Genomic DNA, 17,870 nt, shown 5'->3' with positions numbered 1-17,870 from the left:
CTGGTTCCACTTGTGATTCGTTGAGTCACGCGAAATGAACTTACCAAACGAAAAAAAAAACCGCCGTTTGTAATCGTATCTAAACTGAATCACGAAAATATAATAATTTTTTACTATCGTATACACACACGCAGCAGATACGCTGACCGGAAACACAGACATCCAGCTGTGTCCTCTTTGTCGCTAAACGAAATTTTCTCTTGTTTGCCCTCTCAGCAGCATCGTCGTCGGTTTATAAACTAATTGTAAATTTTAGATACTACCGCGCGTAATAATAGGAGAAAGAAAGAGACAAGAGAGAGAAAACGAAAAGCGCGAGAGCGAACGAGCGAGCGAGCGAGCGAGCGAGAGAGAGAGAGAGAGAGATAGAGAGAAAGAGCGAGAGAGAGAGAGAGAGAAAGAGAGAGAAATTTTAAAAAAGCGATAGGTAAGAAAAAATCGAGGCGTTACTATCATGGAGGAGAGGAGGAATAAGAAGAGTAACAAAACAGCAAAAAAAATAATAATAATATGATAATACACATAACAACACACACTATATATTGTAATATTATTTTTCGAACATAGTAATGTAATGTAGAATATGATATATGTATTATATTATATATTATATATATTATATATAATATGATATTGTAACTGATCATTTCGTATAACGCCAACGGCTGAACGAAGTGTTTGGAGTTTAAAAGAAACAAAAGATGATTAACGAAACAAGAAAAAGAACTTTAAAAAAAGAAAAAACAATTAATTAAGATGGGCCAGAAACGTCGGCGAGGCGAGTGGCGCAGGGTCACGGCACGCAACATATTTTTACCAAGGTTTTTCGAATATTCAGTCCCCTCGACGATTCCTTATATAAACGAGATCTTTAAAAATAAAAAAAAAGGATAAAAAAAAAAAAGAACGATCACGTACCCACGCGCCACTATCGCTTCGCGGCATTTTCTTAGCGCGCGGCCGTACATCGGTCGTTGAACGGTCAGATCGCGTCACGATCTCGTTGTGTTCAGGAATGGTACCGTACCTTCGTACAAAAATTTAAGAAACGAACGAAGGGAAATAAGGAAGTGAAACGTAAAGCTGTCTTCGGCGTATAGAATAGACAAAGCTTCGTGATCGAACGCGTCGTAACGAATGAACTGACAAATTATAAAATTAGTAACAAAAAGACACAAAGGTAATCGCGTGGTGAACGGTGTTTCGTACGAATCATTTCGGCGACGTTCAACTTTTCTAAGATAGATCCTCGTATGCTTTTCGTGTGGCACTGGGACCTTGAACGTCGTTAATAGAGTAGACAGAGAGGAAAAAGGAAAAGAAAGTGCTCGTCGGACGAAGAAAAGACAGACAGAGAGAGAAACAGAGAGTGAGAGAGAGAGAGAGAGAGAGAAAGAGCGCGCGGAGCGAGCAAGAGAGAGAGAGAGAGAGTGACGAGAGAAAAAAGGAAAGTCTTGTTGTTGCAAATAATTCGCGAACGTTCGACGACCGAATTGCGGCAGAATTTCCAATTGATCGAATCGAAGAATGAAACGAAGGCGTGACAAGGATGGCAATATTACGATATTAACGTCGATACGATGGTAATCGATCGACGGACAAGAATAGCCACCGTCCCTAGAATTTCATTTTTCGACTTTGACACGTGCGTATCCTAATTTTTCAATGTCCACGAGAGGACGAAGAGTCGTGCAGAAGCGTGTACAGTGGGGGTGGTTGGTTACTATAACTATAATAAAAAAGAAAAAGAGAAAAGGAAAGTCACTTCCCCAATCCCAATTCTTCTACAACCTTACCGCCCGTTTCGGGAGAGAGAGAGAGAGAGAGAGAGAGAGAGAGAGAAAATGAGAGAGAAAGAGAAAGAAAGAGAGAGAGAGAGAGAGAGAGAAAGAGAAAAAGTAAAGAATGAGAAAGCATCCTGGATCGTTCCCTATGTCCTTCTCTCTCCTACTTTTAGTGCCCACTCAAAAACACACTTTTAGAAGCTCCTCGAATATCGGCCCGAGATGGAAGCGAGACGACAGAACGAAAGAAAATATTAAAAAAAAAAAACAGGAAAAAATTACGAAAGAGGATAAAACAAGGAAAACAAAATAAAAAGAATTTTTAAAAAGTGAGAGAGAGAGAGAGAGAAAGCGATAGAAAGAACATAAAAAAAATATTAAAGGACAAACGATGCGTTTTTTCTAATTGTCGAATCGACCGTTTCGTATTCGGCGACAACTTTTGTAATACGCGAACATTACTAATGCTAAGTTGTGTTTTAACCGAATACATTTATGCCTCGGATATACATATTATATATACATATATATATTATATTATTATTGGTCATTGAGCAGACACACGATCGAACGAACGAACCAGAGAGCGAGAGAGCGAGAGAGAGAGAGAGGGAGAGAGTGAGAAAGGGAGAGAGAGGGAGAGAGAGAGAGAAATTAGAGAGAAAGGAAGAGAGAAAGAGAAAGAATGAGAGAAAGTATAATTGAAAACTTCATCACGTTGAACAATACATTTCTTGCGATCTATAAATTACCGATACAGCGTAGCAGATCATTTATTTTTATTTTTTTCTTATCTTTTTCCTTTTTCCGTTTTGCGTTTTTCTACACAGTTGTTATATTTCGATGTTTTGTTGTAACGGATATGCTGGCATGTTGATCTTGTGGATGAGAAACCAAACACCGTAAGAAGCTGAATGATTATTTATTTTCTGCGAGGCACAATCTGCTCGTGACGGGTTTGTACGCAAGATTTCGTGTTCGTTTATTACGTGTGAATCGTATTATTTCGAAAATGAATGAGAGACGACGAAACTGAAAGAAAGGAAACGAAGAACGAAGAGAGAGCTGAGATTTCTTAATACGTTTCGATGATTAATTTTTTAATCTTTCAATCAACGAGAATAAGAAATAGGAAGGGGAGAAAAAGAAAATGAAACATCCGCGTGCAAAGTTACCGAAATCGATGAAGACGCGAAGTCTCGGTGTTAAGAAATTCATGAAGAGGCAAAACGGATACGAGCAGGTTGCGCGTTGGTTTTAATGGAGAGAAAAAGAAATTACAAAAAAAGAGAGAGAGAGAGAGAGAGAGGAAAAACTGTACGGACTAGAGGAAAAAGATAACATTGTGATGTTTACTGATCAAATATGTCAAAAGAAAAAAAAGGTGAAAAAAGAAAAAAAAGAGGAGGCCCACTGGTTGAGGCCCAACATTTCTGAGTACACTATAAATAATAAACATTATGTAAAATTTACACGAGGTTTTTTTCTTCATTTTTCCCTATGTATATAAGTCTAAAGTTGCAATATTGTAATCTACTTTTTTAAGGAAATGAACAGTAGATAATAGACGACCATATAAGTCTGCACCAGATTATTCTACTTAAGAGCGCCGTGCTACGAATGACATTATCTACTCCTCGGTATCTTATTCGCAAATTGGATTATATCGATCAAGATCTTGACAATTTTCGATGAAATATAAAACACCATTAATTTTCCACTTAATAAAAACGTTCCATACACAACGTCCATAATACACAAATAATACGTACGTCGCATTAAAAAATGACGTAGCGCTATTTTATAAAAAGAATCTCTTTCGTTCGGTATCCCATTTAAGTTCCGCAGAATTTATAATTCCATCCAAGAGAATGTAACTCGCTTGGTATCGTTGATGAGATAGACGCGTTAGTCGCGTTTCTCGACAAGTTCTAACGTGTTACTTTATGAACTGCATACGTCACTGCATATGATTGGCACGACGTTCGAAATAGCGCAACACGGTTTGACCAATCAGGCATGATTTTACTGGCGGACAAGAAGCGATCCGCGCCGCTACCGATGCCGCTCATCTGGTATGCGAGTTTTCATGGCGACGGTAGCGATGGAATGGAGCATATGACAAATAGATTCGAATACGATCGTAAATTTCCAAATACCTTACGAATACTTGGAGAAAAGAATATTTTGAAATAGGTTCTTACTTATCCTGGACAGTTTCGAATTGCGTATAAGGATCGCGGATATAGATGTATATATTGAATGTCAACTCGAGGTAGTCTCGAATTTTTACGAGTACCTTATCTTCTATAATATATATTAATACGACAGATTCAAGTACTATTTTTAGTAAGATACGACCTTGTTAGAAATAAATTTTCAAATCTTACGAATACAGAAAATGAAATCGAATCGTCTCCTACGCATGATGATCGAATCCTACGAAATGAAACTGACTTGGATTGGTAAAAACATGTCAAACTTGATTCCATCGCTAGGCGGTAATGCATTGACGAGACGCGTCTGCGCACAATGGGAAAACGCTTAGCGTCCATTATCACGTTGGCGGATAATTTGCTTGAAGTTAGCCGCAATCTAACACACTTGTCAACGTCCCTGGTCCATTCGATACTCCGTTGCACGCACTATCGCGAGACAAACGCTGGAGAAAGGAGATACGATGGTAGATGGTAGACACGGTGCAGCCTTTGTTACGCTGTTTAAATATCACAAAGGAAATTTCGAAACAAAGCGGAAATTTGTCTACATTGGGGAATAATAAGTTTGCCGTTGCGACTATCGTTTTATGGTTATCGTAAATAAATTTATATCGTAATTTAAAGTAAATTTTCAGTTTATCGTTGAGGTAGCGCGGTGGCATAGGAGGGAGAGGGATATCGGAAATATCGATATAAGCAAAAGACATTTTCGATCGCTGTCTATGAAAACGTTCGATCAAGAAATATATATCGATGCATAAAGTTTGAAATGTTATTGTGTCAGCAACGTAGAACGTTACGTAAGAATACTTAGATGAGCGTCGGTAAACAATTTTACGTCACTAGAATATATCTGTCTGTAACGAGCTTTCGATCGATTAGTCGCATCGAATAGTGTTCGCCTATAAAACTATGCTTTTGTTTTTTATCGTTTAAGCTTCTTATTAATCCAAGTAATGGCCGCATAAGCTAATCTCGGTACGCTATATTTATAAACTGGAAAACCATATCTATAAACTCAGCGAACGTCGGAAAAGAATATTGGGAGATTCTACGAACGTTAGAGAAGAAAATCGTGCAACGGTGGAATTTGGCGAATGAAGCACGCAGTGTCACTGCAATTTCTGTTTTCAAATCCGAGCATGCGTTCTGCCATCGTGAGTTCGCAGCCGTGTTCTCGGTATTAGAGCCCCACAGAATTGAACGCGTACAACTTCAGACGGTGCAACGAGAGACCTTCCATTGCGAAGTCGTACGTAAGCGTCGCACGTACATACGTGCATGCACCGTAAGCTATCTCGAGCGATCGTTAGAGGCTTCATCGACGGATTTTGCTGGCGCGCTAACCAGTGACTCGTCTGTTGGCGCGTGTCGTTCGAAAAATGTGTCGGCGCTTGCCGCGGAAGTGGCACCCCGAACTTGTGAATTCTACGTGGTCGACGAATACTCGTCAACAGGGGAAACCTCGAGAGAACGAGGATCGCGAGATCTGAAGCTACTGATCGACGGCGTGTCCGCGACAACACGCATACACGGACGTGACAGCGCACATACGTCAAGTTACATGGCGAGTTATTCACGAGGGCGATCCTCCAGACAGTCCGAGTAAGTGACACGCGACTATTGGCACGTCGTTCAACGAATAATAACAACGAATTTATCGACCGTTTGAAAATTCAATAAACGTCGACAATGAAAATTGGAAAATTTAACGAACGATAGAAAAGCACGTCGACCCTATCGATCTATTACGATGAAATTTGATAGTCACCGATCTGTTGATCTTGTTTGTCGTTTATTTGCATGCAGATGATTTTTATTTCGCTGATCGTTAGGAGCGGCGCGAGCGTCTGGTCGGGACTGGCACGATCTACTGTGCTCCGTTGAACGTTTCATCGATCGATACCGCGAATCGATATTTACGATTCGTCGTGTTCGCCGTTGTTATCGTGGCACGATTAATACTGCGTGCAGCGCGCGACCGGTAGATCGATGCTACAACTTGATTATCAACGATTATGCCGCGATTTATACAATCGATAAGGTTGAGCTTGGTGCTGTACACTACGTTGCGTTGGTCGTCCGACGATCGCTCGCGGACGTCTGATCGCCAGGGACGCGTAACGTGTTCTGATCGATGCACTCGCGCGGCGATATTCCTACGCTCGAATCAATGACTATTATTTTCTATCGCCCCGAATTTTTTTAGAGAATTATACTTTGTAGTTTCTCTGTTCGATTCCTTAGAATATATATATTTTGTTTGATACATCGTTTCCTATTAATTTCGATATTTAGTCTTCGCGATAAAACATTCCAATATAAACTCATAGTAACTTCGTTGTCCTCTGTTAACGTCTTGCCGTTGACAATAAATATTTAATTATTAAATATTTAATTTACCTGGTTGATATAATATGCTATATAATATGCTTTGCAAATTCTCTTGGCGATTTATAGACGAATTAGTAATTTTAAAATATCCACCGAACGATTTAACGTGAAAGTAAATAATATTTCGCGAAATACACGTTTGACGATGTATTAGATGTCCGGCAATCTCATGAAGTAACGTTATTCTAACCAATATCGATTTCCAAACCTGTTACACAATAAGCAGTTGGTGGTATTGATTTTATTGTAATGCACGTGTAGTATCCCTGTGCCGAGTGAGGAAATCACAAGCAGATGCGTTTCAAATTATCTTCTTCCCCTCTCGAAACCTGATGCTGATAATCTAATTTTACGATTATTATATTCTACATACTCTAACTAATTTCCAACTTTATTTCTAAATCTGCAATATCAAATAATTACGATATCATAACCATCGGATAATTCTACGTCCGAATTTAAATGTCCATTTAACGAAATGCATAGTATCCAAGGAACAAATAATATTTTCTATTTCCCTTTCTTCTTTTAATCGATAAGAAAGAAATTTATATCGTAAAAATACGTTCGAGTGTATTAATATCGACGATAATCCTAATGTTACGATGGTAGCAATGTTGATAACACCGATGCTTCATAAATTTATAATATCTTTTCTTAATATATTCATGAGCTTCCTGTTCAGTGATACGATGGACGATGACGTTGACGAGAAGGATGACACGAAACGGTAAGCGTTCAATTAGAAACGTTATTGCTTCGTGCAACGCCTCCGAAGGTGCCAAACTAACCATAGAATCTCTTTTTTAATTTTACTTAGAAAATCACGAAATCTGAGCGAAAAGAAACGGAGAGATCAGTTCAATATGCTCGTGAACGAACTTGGTAGCATGGTCAGCTCGAATACGAGGAAAATGGATAAATCCACAGTACTGAAGTCCACCATTTTATTTTTAAAAAATCACAACGGTACATCGTTTAATAATTCGAATAATTTAATTCGTCTTACGCTCTTACTCTCTTCTTTTTTCAATGATTACGTTTAATTGCGAATATTATTAATTTCGAGTTTAAAAATGCCGTAGAAATAGCTGTCAGATCGAGGGTACACGAGATTCAAGAAGATTGGAAACCGTCGTTCTTGTCCAACGAAGAATTTACGCATCTAATATTAGAGGTACGATTATTGTATAATAAAACATACATATTCTTCTATCGTGTGTATAATCATCGATTTGAAACAGTGTCGCTGTTGGTTATAAGGTTGAGATCGTCAAACCCTTGAACTTTTATCGTTATAATTTGTCGCACAGAGAAAAAAACGAATAACTTCTGTGATATACCATCTTCGTTCGATTTCGGAACGAGCTCAAGCTTATAAAGATGTTGCTGAATGTAGCACGATCGATACGACCCGATTAAAGTTTTTACTAATAAAAACACAAACGACGTTTCTTAGGCTCTGGACGGTTTTATAATGGTATTTTCTTCAAGCGGCCGCATTTATTATGTGTCTGAAAGCGTCACGTCTCTTCTCGGGTATCTTCCGAACGAACTGGAGAACACGACGATCTACGATATCACTTATCAAGAGGATCAATCTCCTCTCTACAACGTACTTCTGAATCCTGCAATCACAAAAGACCAACGAAACATTAAACAGGGTACTGTTTTTTAAGAAATAAATTTTTTGGAAGAAAAACCATATCGAGTATAGTACATCGGTAAATGTATTAAAATCGTTATGCATATTTACAGAGGAGAAAATATCTTTTTCGTGTCATATCAAAAGAGGAGGCATAAACGTTCAAGAAAATCCAATATACGAGCTTGTGCAATTTGTCGGATATTTTCGTACGTAATTATATATACATACTAATTATACATACATAATAATGTTTTATATATATGTAACGTTATCTTTCATTCCGATATATATACAGATATCCAAACATTTACGTTTACCTATTTGCTTACAGGTTCTGACGTCGATACGGACGCGGATAACTTGCTTCCGAACACGAAATTCAGCAATACTAGTGGAATAGATACGAAGTAATTTCATTTAATAATATAAGACATAAGTAAACATAAATGTGCGTTTAGTTGCTTTCGATTTAAATATATCGTTGTTGCTAGTTAATATGTTATAAACAGATTTGGAATGAAAGAACTGCACGGATGGAAAGCACGTACAAAACATGTGATCTATCGAACCGTCACAATAAACTCGTTTGTGTTCTCTTAGATTAGTTTTCGTGGGTACAGGACGCCTCCAGACGCCACAATTGATTCGCGAATTATCGGTGATGGATAACACAAAATCGGAATTCACTTCGCGACATAGCCTCGAGTGGAAATTCTTATTTCTGGATCATCGAGCGCCGCCTATCATCGGATATTTGCCATTCGAAGTGTTAGGCACGTCTGGATATGATTATTATCACGTAGACGACTTGGACAAGGTGGTTACTTGCCACGAATCACGTATGTATCCGATAAAGGCGGAAAATATGGCGAAAAAACGATGAGTTTGAAATTATGAGAAATTTATTGGTAGTGATGCAGAAGGGTGAAGGAACCTCCTGTTACTACAGATTCCTCACGAAGGGGCAACAATGGATATGGTTGCAAACTAGATTTTATATCACGTACAATCAGTGGAATTCGAAGCCAGAATTTATCGTCTGCACGCATTACGTTGTCAGTTACATCGATGTGATTAAGGAATTGCGTAAGGAGTCGGAAAGTTTTAACAAGGAGCAGAGTCAGGATGTTCTGATGCCAGTGGAACAACAGGTGAATTTACTCGTGTAAATTTTATACGTACCTGAACGTAATGTCATGGCTATTAAATTCCATGATTGTACTATTTCAGACATTCTGTAGAATAACGTGTGCGCGATCTTCCCACAGGTGACCACGTCTTGTCCAGTTCCTCCGACACAATGGCCAGCGAAATCGTCGAAAACGTCGAAATCGATAGCATCGAACACACGGCCACGACATCACGTGGAGAGCTCCGATAGTTCGTCGATGTCGGCGTCTATGCAAAGCTCGCCGCATTCGCAAATAACGCACGTTTCACGATCGAAAGGCGCCTCGGCGAATAGCTCTGTGCCGTCGAAAACTCAAATGCCTCAAATCGATAACAGACAACAGCAGCAACAACAGCAGCAGCAGCAACAGCCGCAACAACAATCTTTGTTGGAGGTTGATCAAAGTTGCATCAACTTTATGGAACAAGCGCAGTACACGACTGTTAATTTGCAACCTGTGGTTAGCACAGGCTTCGTAACTCCTGCCGCGCCAATTATATCCACATTGCCAACACACGAGGTAAAGCAACGATCATTAGATTGTTCGAAATTGAAACGCAGACAATGTATTTTTATGAAATCAGTTTGTCGTTAAAACCCTGTTGAGGATACAGCGTATCGTACATAAATATCTGCGTATTTGTAGATGTTACATCAGCAAGATATCGTGATGACACCAGCACAGAATCAAATTCAAGACGAGCTGCAACGGAAACACGAAGAACTGCAACAATTAATAGTGCATCAGCAAGAAGAGTTACGAAGAGTGTCGGAACAGTTGTTCATAGCTAGATACGGTATTTTATCGCCGTTGCTCAACGTAAGTATTTTTATAAGCACGTTGATGTTTTCTACGATTAGATATTTTCGTGCAAGTAAATCGAAATATCGCGAATAAAATGTTACGCGAAACCAACATCGATGGTCACGATTAAATCACGATTCACATCATTCGTTTTGTAAATCACAAATATTTTTTTAGACGGGCATGCCGTACAATACTGCGAATACGTGTCAACAGATGAATAGGTGCAACACGAACAATTCGAACGTTCAGTTGCCGACGTCTAGTAACGTTCAAGGAGTAAACGTTCTTCCTTTACCGATTACCGTTCCAGTACCAATCGTGCCTACAGAGTTGTTCTCTCATCCGTTGACAGTCAGTCCAGTGCCAACGATGTCGACTACGGCGCAAGGTAACGTAGGTACGATGATCCAAACGCAACAGCAGCAGCACCAGCAGCTGCAACATCAGCAGCAACAGTCTCAACAGCAAGCACCAACGCGACAAAATGGCAACCCACCGGATCTCGTGCCTTTCCAAATGTGTCCACATCAAGCGGATATACTGTATAACGAGATAGAGCCATCCGCGAATCAACAACAGAGATCGTCGCAAAATTGAAAAAATCCCTTTCTTCGATTCTCTATCGGGGATCTCCGTTGAAATTCTTCGGTTAAGGAACTGATATTTGAAGTTGAAAAGAAATTTGATCGGGGATTCGTCCAAGATGGAATGGATATCGAGGAACGTAGCTTCGATCGTCGCGAATCGAAACGCGTCATGCAATTCTGTTCGCGTCTCAGAAACGAGACACGAAGAATTTCGTATTTTTATACAAATGTGAGATGTATGTACAAAATATATTCCGTGTAAGAAGCGAAGTCGTGTTTGTAACGCAGATGATGAGAATTTCTGTTTGCTTTGATCGATCCTCTCGATCATATTTGCATTAATTTTTTGAAAAGAAGAAAAATTCGACTAAAAAGAGATTTTTTGTGCTAAAGAAAAGATAAAGAATTCAAGTCCATGGTACTTTTTATCGTTGTGACGCATTCTCGAGTGTCAAAATTCTCTTGCATATCGTGTATATTTGTCTGTTTAATTTACGTCGAAAGTACCATACTAAAAATTCGCTGCAAAACTCCTTCGTTATTTATTTACGATCTACGCGAGATAATTTTTCAAAACGTCGATATTTATTCCTTGAAGTTTAAGGGGCCACTTTGTATCTCCCACGACGTATATACATATGTGTAAAAATTCTGTATAAAGTTTATCCACTCGGTGAAACCGTATGCGTGAACTGGCTCTTTGAGTCGGACATAACAAAAGAATAGTTGTTTGATTGATTTAAAAAAGTACAAAACACAGGTAAAATTACTTGGAACTCTGATCGAACGCTTTGTGTTCAAAATACGTGTGTATCTCAGACGATAAAGTTTGAGAATTATTTTTGTTATTCACCGGACCACATAGAACATAGAAACTAAAAAGAACCGAATTTTTCAAAAAACAGGGTATATTTACATATGTATGTATACAAGGTATTTTTGTTACGAATTCTCAACGTCTTTTTTTTTCGTAAACGATAGATTTGTCCCATTTCTCTCACAAACCTACCGCTTGTTAGAAAAACACTGGCGTCTAATACCACAAATTTACCTTGTATATATATATATATGGTTATGAAGGCGAAAAAAAGAAAGTACAATAATATATTTTGTTGTAAATGTATCACAATAATAAGCTACTTGTAAATGTACGTGTCTATAGAGAAACAACGTGTATTATACCCGTGTGTATGGCATCGAAATCGATATATTTTACGATCATGATCGTGTTAGATGGATTATACATATGTATGTATACATATTACACGTGTTATACGTATATTTATTGAAACATAGGATTCATATACATTCCGATGAATTAGCCGAATCCCGATAAACGTATCTGCAGGCTATTACGTGTTAAGACAATAACTTTTCTCACGTATGATTGTAAATTATGGTATAAAAATTTGAGAATTATATACATATTCAACGTGCAAATAAAGGTTCCTAAAAACAGCGAGATTATCGTGGTCGTATCGTTCGTCTTCGAGTCATTAATCGTTTCTTTTTCATTTCAGATTGAAAAACAATTTCCCTCGAGTTGGACTAAATCCGAAAGTATTTCATCTCTTCTTCCTGTTTTATTTTATTTCATCGTATAAACAGATTCGCATTGTTAAATACCTACTATATGTAACGTGGTTGATCGATAAGATTATGTGGACATTCTATTGCCTCAATTTTCTTAAAGCGTCCATCAAAATTTGTACTTCTTGATTCACGTTGTGCACGAGATCCTCGATTTGATGTTTACTGTCGATTATGCTAATGCTCTGGGTATACGGGTCGTATCTCACTCCAAACTTCCTCGGTATACTCTCTGTGAATTTACTGCAAACAAAAAATAGAAATGAAAAATCGTTCGATCGATAATTCGATAAAAAGAGAGTGGAAGAAAGCAACTACCGATTCTTCCCTGCCTTATACTGTATTTATAACGATTTATTGTTTAGAATGGCTGATCGCATAAGTTAAAAGTCATTATACGCAGTAAGAGGCAAGAAACTATAGATCCTCGTAATTCGATGGCGTAATAGAGATGAAAGTTACACGAATCGTTATGTTGCGCGATTATATAATTGCATGCGTACTTTTAAATCGCATGCATCGTTAGCTAACGATAAATTTTACGCAACTCTGAAGATGAAAAGTTTTCACGATAAATAAAAATCTTTCTTTCACTCGCGATAACACGATAAGCATGCCGATAACTTTACATCATTTTCTGTTTGGCGTCCTCGAAATTCTCGGCAACGTAATAGACAGGTTGGTACTCGGTTATCGGATACTTTTGCAACGCTGTCTTTGCTGGTTCGAAAGGACGCAATTCTGGTTTGTCGCTCAAACAATACTCGAGTTCGCCGAAAGATGACAGCAATCCAGCACCGTATGCCTTTAGTTCGCCATTTTGTTGGCACAGACCGTACTCAACCGTAAACCAGAAGCACTGCAACAAATTTTACACGTTCTCTTTTCGTTTATAGCATAGCCTACGAAATGGATAATTGGATAAAGAACTATGAATAAATAGCGAATGAAAGGAAATGTTTCGAAATTACCGTAGCTAATTTTTCGATGTATTCGTCAGGAGATCCGAGAGACGCCAAGCCAACGACTTGGCAAAATTGTGCGAATGACGGATCAGCGAACAAGGGAACGTGACCCAGTACTTCGTGACAAATATCAGGTTCAGGCGTGTACAATGGTTTACTACCGTGCCTAATGTACTGTGTGCAGTGAAATACTCTGAAAGCCAGACCAGCTAGGAAGTCGCGCGAAGATAGAAGGCCAGCCACAGGTCGAAGAGTGAAACCGGTGCAATCTATGCGGATATTTAAGAATATCGGAAAAATTAAGACGAAGAGCCGATAATAACGACAAAAAAATCTCATTGCTGTTATTTTATGTTGTTGTACGAATATCGTAGAAATTCAGTATGTCAAAATTGGAAATAAAAGATATTACTATTATCTATTAGATCGAATAAAACGACCAATACCTTTTAAAAAGTTTGATATGTCCTCCAATTGCGGAATATTGTCCTCTCTGTAGCCACAATTCTCGATTAACAAGGGAAACACGTGATTATGTTCCTTGCAGGCATACTTTGGATAAAGCTTCGTTAAGTTTCTGAAAACTACACCCCATGTTTCGATTTCTTCTTTGGTATACTCCACCCTTGGTATCGATTGACCACTAGGAAAATATAAGAATAGTATTACGGATACATATATTATATATATTTAATTTCCTGTAATGGGACTCACTATTTGTAATTGAACGCCAAATCTGCAAAGTATTTGCGCCTTTGTCGATAAACAGGATCCGTGAATCCAGGATGATCGCTGTCCAATTCTGCTCCATACGAGAGAATTTGATTGGCAAACTTGTCCAGATCTCTGATTCTTCTTGGAAACCATGGTACAGTTCCCATGTTATCTTTGTGATTTCTATAAATATAAATAACATTCAAAATTAAAGGACATCTGTCTAAAAATGAAAGAATTCTATAAAATGCGCGAGACTATTTCATAAAGATTATTTTATGTATAAAAAGATATTCAAAAATCCTTTATTATTAAACATTCACCTAGAAATGATCGAGAAGTAGCTGCATTGTTCCCGTAGTTTTTCAATCACTGTTCCAAGGTCTCCGCCAGGCACGCATTCCACCATAAACTCGTACATATTCGTTCGACGAAGAGAGCTTCTGGATTCTATATGCGACAGATTAACCTTATGTTCCTGCGAATGAAATCAAAGTTGAAATTATTGCGAAAATAAATCTAATTTCTACGTTCAATTTTGTCGCTTAGATAATACTCGATTTATTTCTCGCTAATGGATGGCATTGATGTACTTACAGCGAAAAGTTTAAGATATTTGCTCAACGCTCCGACGGAGTCCTCTTCTTTGGGTGAAAAAATCAGGCAGGTGCTCCTTGCCGAGTCCTTACCTTCTTTGATGTAGTTTCCCCCATGTATCAGCGTAGGCTTTTACAAACAATAATATCGTTGCAATAAGATGTCTCATCGCAAATATTTTTACAGAATGTGTATGCGATTGGATAAAAATCTGCTCGTTTCGAAATATCAATTCTAAATTTATGTTAATGAAGCAGTTATGTTAATGAAGATATCTCATCGACGAAGTGTATTTCGTGAGAATAGCCGGTTATAAACCGAACCTGTCTCCAAATTCTATCGTAGGTACGTAATATGGAGAAAGATATATCGAAAAAAGGATATGTTATAATCATATTAATTATCAAATTTAGTACTGAAAATATTTTCTAAGTTACATCGAGCAAATCCGATTGTTCCAAGTAATAATCTACGTGTTGTTGTTCGAAATAATCTACGAGGCTTAGCTGTAAAAATAAAAATCGTATACCGGTGTAATGAAATTAAAAAGGTCGGAAAAAGTGAGACACTCTGATAGCTCTTCTTTGTTTAACGTTTTGCAAAAAAAAAAAAAGAAAGAAAGAAAAAGAAAGGAAACTTATAAATTAAAGAATCCTTATGCAAAAGTGTTAGACCTTACATCGTGCATCGCTAGCAAGACTTGAGAGTGATTTTTGCAGGTGAACGGAGGCAAAGTGTTTTCCTCGTGAACCATGTTACGACTTATCGTCCTGAGACACGTTTACAGAAACTACGCTCCATTAATCCGTCACAGGTACTTATACATTCACCGACAATTTCCCCTTCCCCCTCCTTTTGTAACTATCGTTCCTGGTTTCTCAAACCATCATGGACATTTTACAAGAAAGAAATAGGCTTTGTAATTTTCCCGATCGCTCGTTCCTTGACTTTGGACTCGTTGCATTGTCAGGAAGAATGAAATTCGTGATAATCGATTAAATTTTCTAGGAAAATTAGCTGATGAAAAAAATACAAGGTATTTCAGTGAAAAGCGTGCAATTTTTCGTTATTTTTGCATCATGCCGACCATGACGAGGAACTGCTAGATGTCAAGGCTGATTTCACTGGGCGAAACTTTTTGCTCGACAAACTCGCAGAGAATGCGATGCAAAGTCGTCGACAGTCATCACTGTTGGTCGTTTCGTGATCGAGGAAACATACGTACGTATCTTCCTTTCAAGCGTTTGACTTTGGCAGACGATGGAGGAAATTATTTTCGTTATTTTATGATAAAGTTAAAGGAGAAGAAAAAGAAGTGAAAGTAAATAGCGTAATTTTTGCCGTTCAGATTTCTCTTGAACAAATCGGAGAGTTCGTTTCGCGAAGAATACTTTGAAACAAACGATTCAACTTTGCCAACATCGTGTTTTCCGTAAAAGCGTATCGTGTATTTTCGAAACGTTTAAAGATCGATAATCAAATTTGAGCAAGAATGTACGAGGTAAGTAGTTGTATATACAAATTACTGTACTTTTACTCGAGTACGTTATTAACAGAATTATATATAATCTGATGTTCACATATGATTAATTTCTCAGAGCTTGGGGAAATGTTCGATTATAAATCGGTGATTTACATGGTACATGCCAGCACGCAGACTCAAACAATTATATAATAATCGTATCTTATCTACATGTTAAAAGAAAAATTTACTGGAAGAGAACTTGTGTAAAAAACATGCAAACTCGTTCTCTCGCTAACATATGTATATGTAATAAATATTTTATCGCCGTATTGCAAAGTGAATCATTATTTACGTAGGAGGATTATAATCGACATTGTATAATTAATGAAAATCGTTCAACGATGTATGTAAATTTGTCATGTAAATGAAAATAAATTACAAACTTATTTTGTTACTCTCGATCAAGTATCATGACAAATAAAATACGTCCACTCGTGTATTATAATTCACAATACACTGATATACATATATAATAGCTGCTTCAAGGTTCCTATGATATATAGTTCAGTTACATAATAATTGCACGTTTATGCAAATGTTTAGATTCAAGTTGGATTAAGCTTAAATTACAAAGCGGAAGGCTTATAAACATTTAACTTTTCTTAAGAAAATAGATATTATTATGAATATTACCATAATGACGATACAGGTAGTAATGTAATAACGATGCAATGCGTATAAACACAGGTGATAATTAACGTACAAGTTTTCTTGCGATTTATTTGAATCGTACTTCGGAAACTGTATCAGCGTTTTCCTTTCTTGCTCGCGCAAACGGGTTTTCTGAATTGACCGTGAACGTAAAACGCAATTTAGAGCGAAACTGGTCTCCAGTCCATTGTAATAATCGCATAATTAAAAATCTCGACAAAAAATAATTACGCGATTGTGATCGAAGGTTGCGAATTTTTTAAATGTATAATTGAAAATTATATCCAACGTTGAGGTAATTTAAAATGAAAGTAAATTAGCGAGACAAAAAATGTATTGTTACGTATTTTAAAGGTAAAATGTATTTTTCACCTTATTAACAAAACTTTGTCAAAATGTATTATCAAATTGCTATCGATAAGAACTAAAATCACGATATAATCATTCACGATGTACATGTAGTGACAATTAATTTCTTACCAAAGTTTCTCCATTTCATTTCAGTTTACGTTTCAACGACGTTGGAGAAATTCCGAAGAAAATTCACCTTTTAATAATAAAGCTGACGATACACGGAATAAAACGATTATGTATTTCGTTATCGCGCGTCATATCCTAATTCATTTACTTCCTTACGATATGTCAAAACTAAGATTTTCATTCTGTTCTCGATGTTATCTTTTCGTAAATTTTCCCTTACCTTGTCAAGGGTTGAAGAATTGGACGTGTCGTTTTGAGACATAGGTTGAGATTTCGCTACAACTTTCGCGTACATATCACGATCGACGGTATGAAACTGCAAGAAGAATTGAAATAGTGTCACGATTTTCCCGAGACGAGCGTCTTGATAGGACTGGTTCGTGTCTCGTCGAGCTGGTCTGTTTTAATGAGATGCCGCTACAGGTTTGTATCAAATATTCGATTGTGAGAATAAAGCAGCGAATAAATACCAATATAACAGAGGTGAATATTAAACGATGTCTTGGTTGAACAGATTGAAATGTCTCGAGTAACGTCTGTGAGTGATTTAATATCGCTATATTTCGTTACGTAATGATTTTCACGAAGAACCTACTTTTCACGATATCGATAGCCCGAGGATGTTTATGAATTTATAGAAAATATAATCGTGCAAAAATGTACGTACAACATAGCCTAAAGTTAAAGTAAAGTATTTATTATAATTTTATTGTAATATCAAGAGAATAAAAGACGAA

The 17,870-nt window shown here is 37.4% G+C and overlaps 2 protein-coding genes across 5 annotated transcripts; one reads left to right on the top strand and one right to left on the bottom strand.

Annotated features, from left to right (window-relative positions):
• Window positions 1-4,959: 4,959 nt before the first annotated feature.
• LOC100650446 (circadian locomoter output cycles protein kaput) lies at window positions 4,960-12,075 on the top strand. Of its 3 annotated transcripts, none has more exons than XM_012312323.3 (12): window positions 4,960-5,608; window positions 7,071-7,127; window positions 7,218-7,366; window positions 7,489-7,574; window positions 7,857-8,061; window positions 8,156-8,251; window positions 8,377-8,452; window positions 8,646-8,884; window positions 8,958-9,196; window positions 9,314-9,736; window positions 9,863-10,036; window positions 10,199-12,075. In XM_012312323.3, the coding sequence occupies exons 1-12, from the start codon at window positions 5,568-5,570 to the stop codon at window positions 10,619-10,621; spliced, it is 2,208 nt and encodes a 735-aa protein (XP_012167713.1). In that variant the 5' UTR covers window positions 4,960-5,567; the 3' UTR covers window positions 10,622-12,075. The 3 variants fall into 3 exon arrangements, with proteins under 3 accessions (XP_012167713.1, XP_012167712.1, XP_012167714.1); XM_012312322.3 differs by having other exon boundaries at window positions 4,979-5,608; window positions 7,483-7,574; XM_012312324.3 differs by having other exon boundaries at window positions 4,984-5,608; window positions 7,083-7,127; window positions 7,483-7,574.
• On the bottom strand, window positions 11,873-17,487 carry LOC100650566 (protein henna). 2 transcript variants are annotated; one of them, XM_048408478.1, is made up of 8 exons: window positions 17,354-17,487; window positions 14,478-14,606; window positions 14,204-14,358; window positions 13,881-14,063; window positions 13,613-13,809; window positions 13,173-13,435; window positions 12,831-13,060; window positions 11,873-12,444 (listed from the first exon to the last, which is right to left on the bottom strand). In XM_048408478.1, exons 1-8 carry the CDS (start codon window positions 17,426-17,428, stop codon window positions 12,282-12,284), a joined length of 1,395 nt encoding a protein of 464 aa, XP_048264435.1. In that variant the 5' UTR covers window positions 17,429-17,487; the 3' UTR covers window positions 11,873-12,281. The 2 variants fall into 2 exon arrangements, with proteins under 2 accessions (XP_048264435.1, XP_012167715.1); XM_012312325.3 differs by lacking the exon at window positions 17,354-17,487 and adding an exon at window positions 15,157-15,314.
• Between the last annotated feature and the right edge of the window lie 383 nt (window positions 17,488-17,870).

The sequence above is a fragment of the Bombus terrestris genome, chromosome 9, assembly GCF_910591885.1.
Source record: "Bombus terrestris chromosome 9, iyBomTerr1.2, whole genome shotgun sequence".
Classification (NCBI taxonomy): Eukaryota; Metazoa; Arthropoda; class Insecta; order Hymenoptera; family Apidae; genus Bombus; species Bombus terrestris.
The sequence above is the reverse complement of the archived record's forward strand: the minus strand, read 5'-3'. Positions and strand labels throughout refer to the sequence as shown.

What these genes read in the sequence shown, in the direction of transcription:
- LOC100650446 (XM_012312322.3), top strand. Translation starts at nt 5,568, where the DNA reads ATGGCGAGTTATTCACGAGGGCGATCCTCCAGACAGTCCGA. An exon ending in ATTTTTAAAAAATCACAACG is followed by an intron (nt 7,367 to 7,482) that starts GTACATCGTTTA and finishes AAAATGCCGTAG; the next exon opens with AAATAGCTGTCAGATCGAGG. An exon ending in CCAACGAAACATTAAACAGG is followed by an intron (nt 8,062 to 8,155) that starts GTACTGTTTTTT and finishes GCATATTTACAG; the next exon opens with AGGAGAAAATATCTTTTTCG.
- LOC100650566 (XM_048408478.1), bottom strand. Translation starts at nt 17,428, where the DNA reads ATGTACGCGAAAGTTGTAGCGAAATCTCAACCTATGTCTCAAAACGAC. An exon ending in CATATCAAACTTTTTAAAAG is followed by an intron (nt 13,436 to 13,612) that starts GTATTGGTCGTT and finishes ATATCCGCATAG; the next exon opens with ATTGCACCGGTTTCACTCTT. An exon ending in ACATCGAAAAATTAGCTACG is followed by an intron (nt 13,061 to 13,172) that starts GTAATTTCGAAA and finishes AATTTGTTGCAG; the next exon opens with TGCTTCTGGTTTACGGTTGA.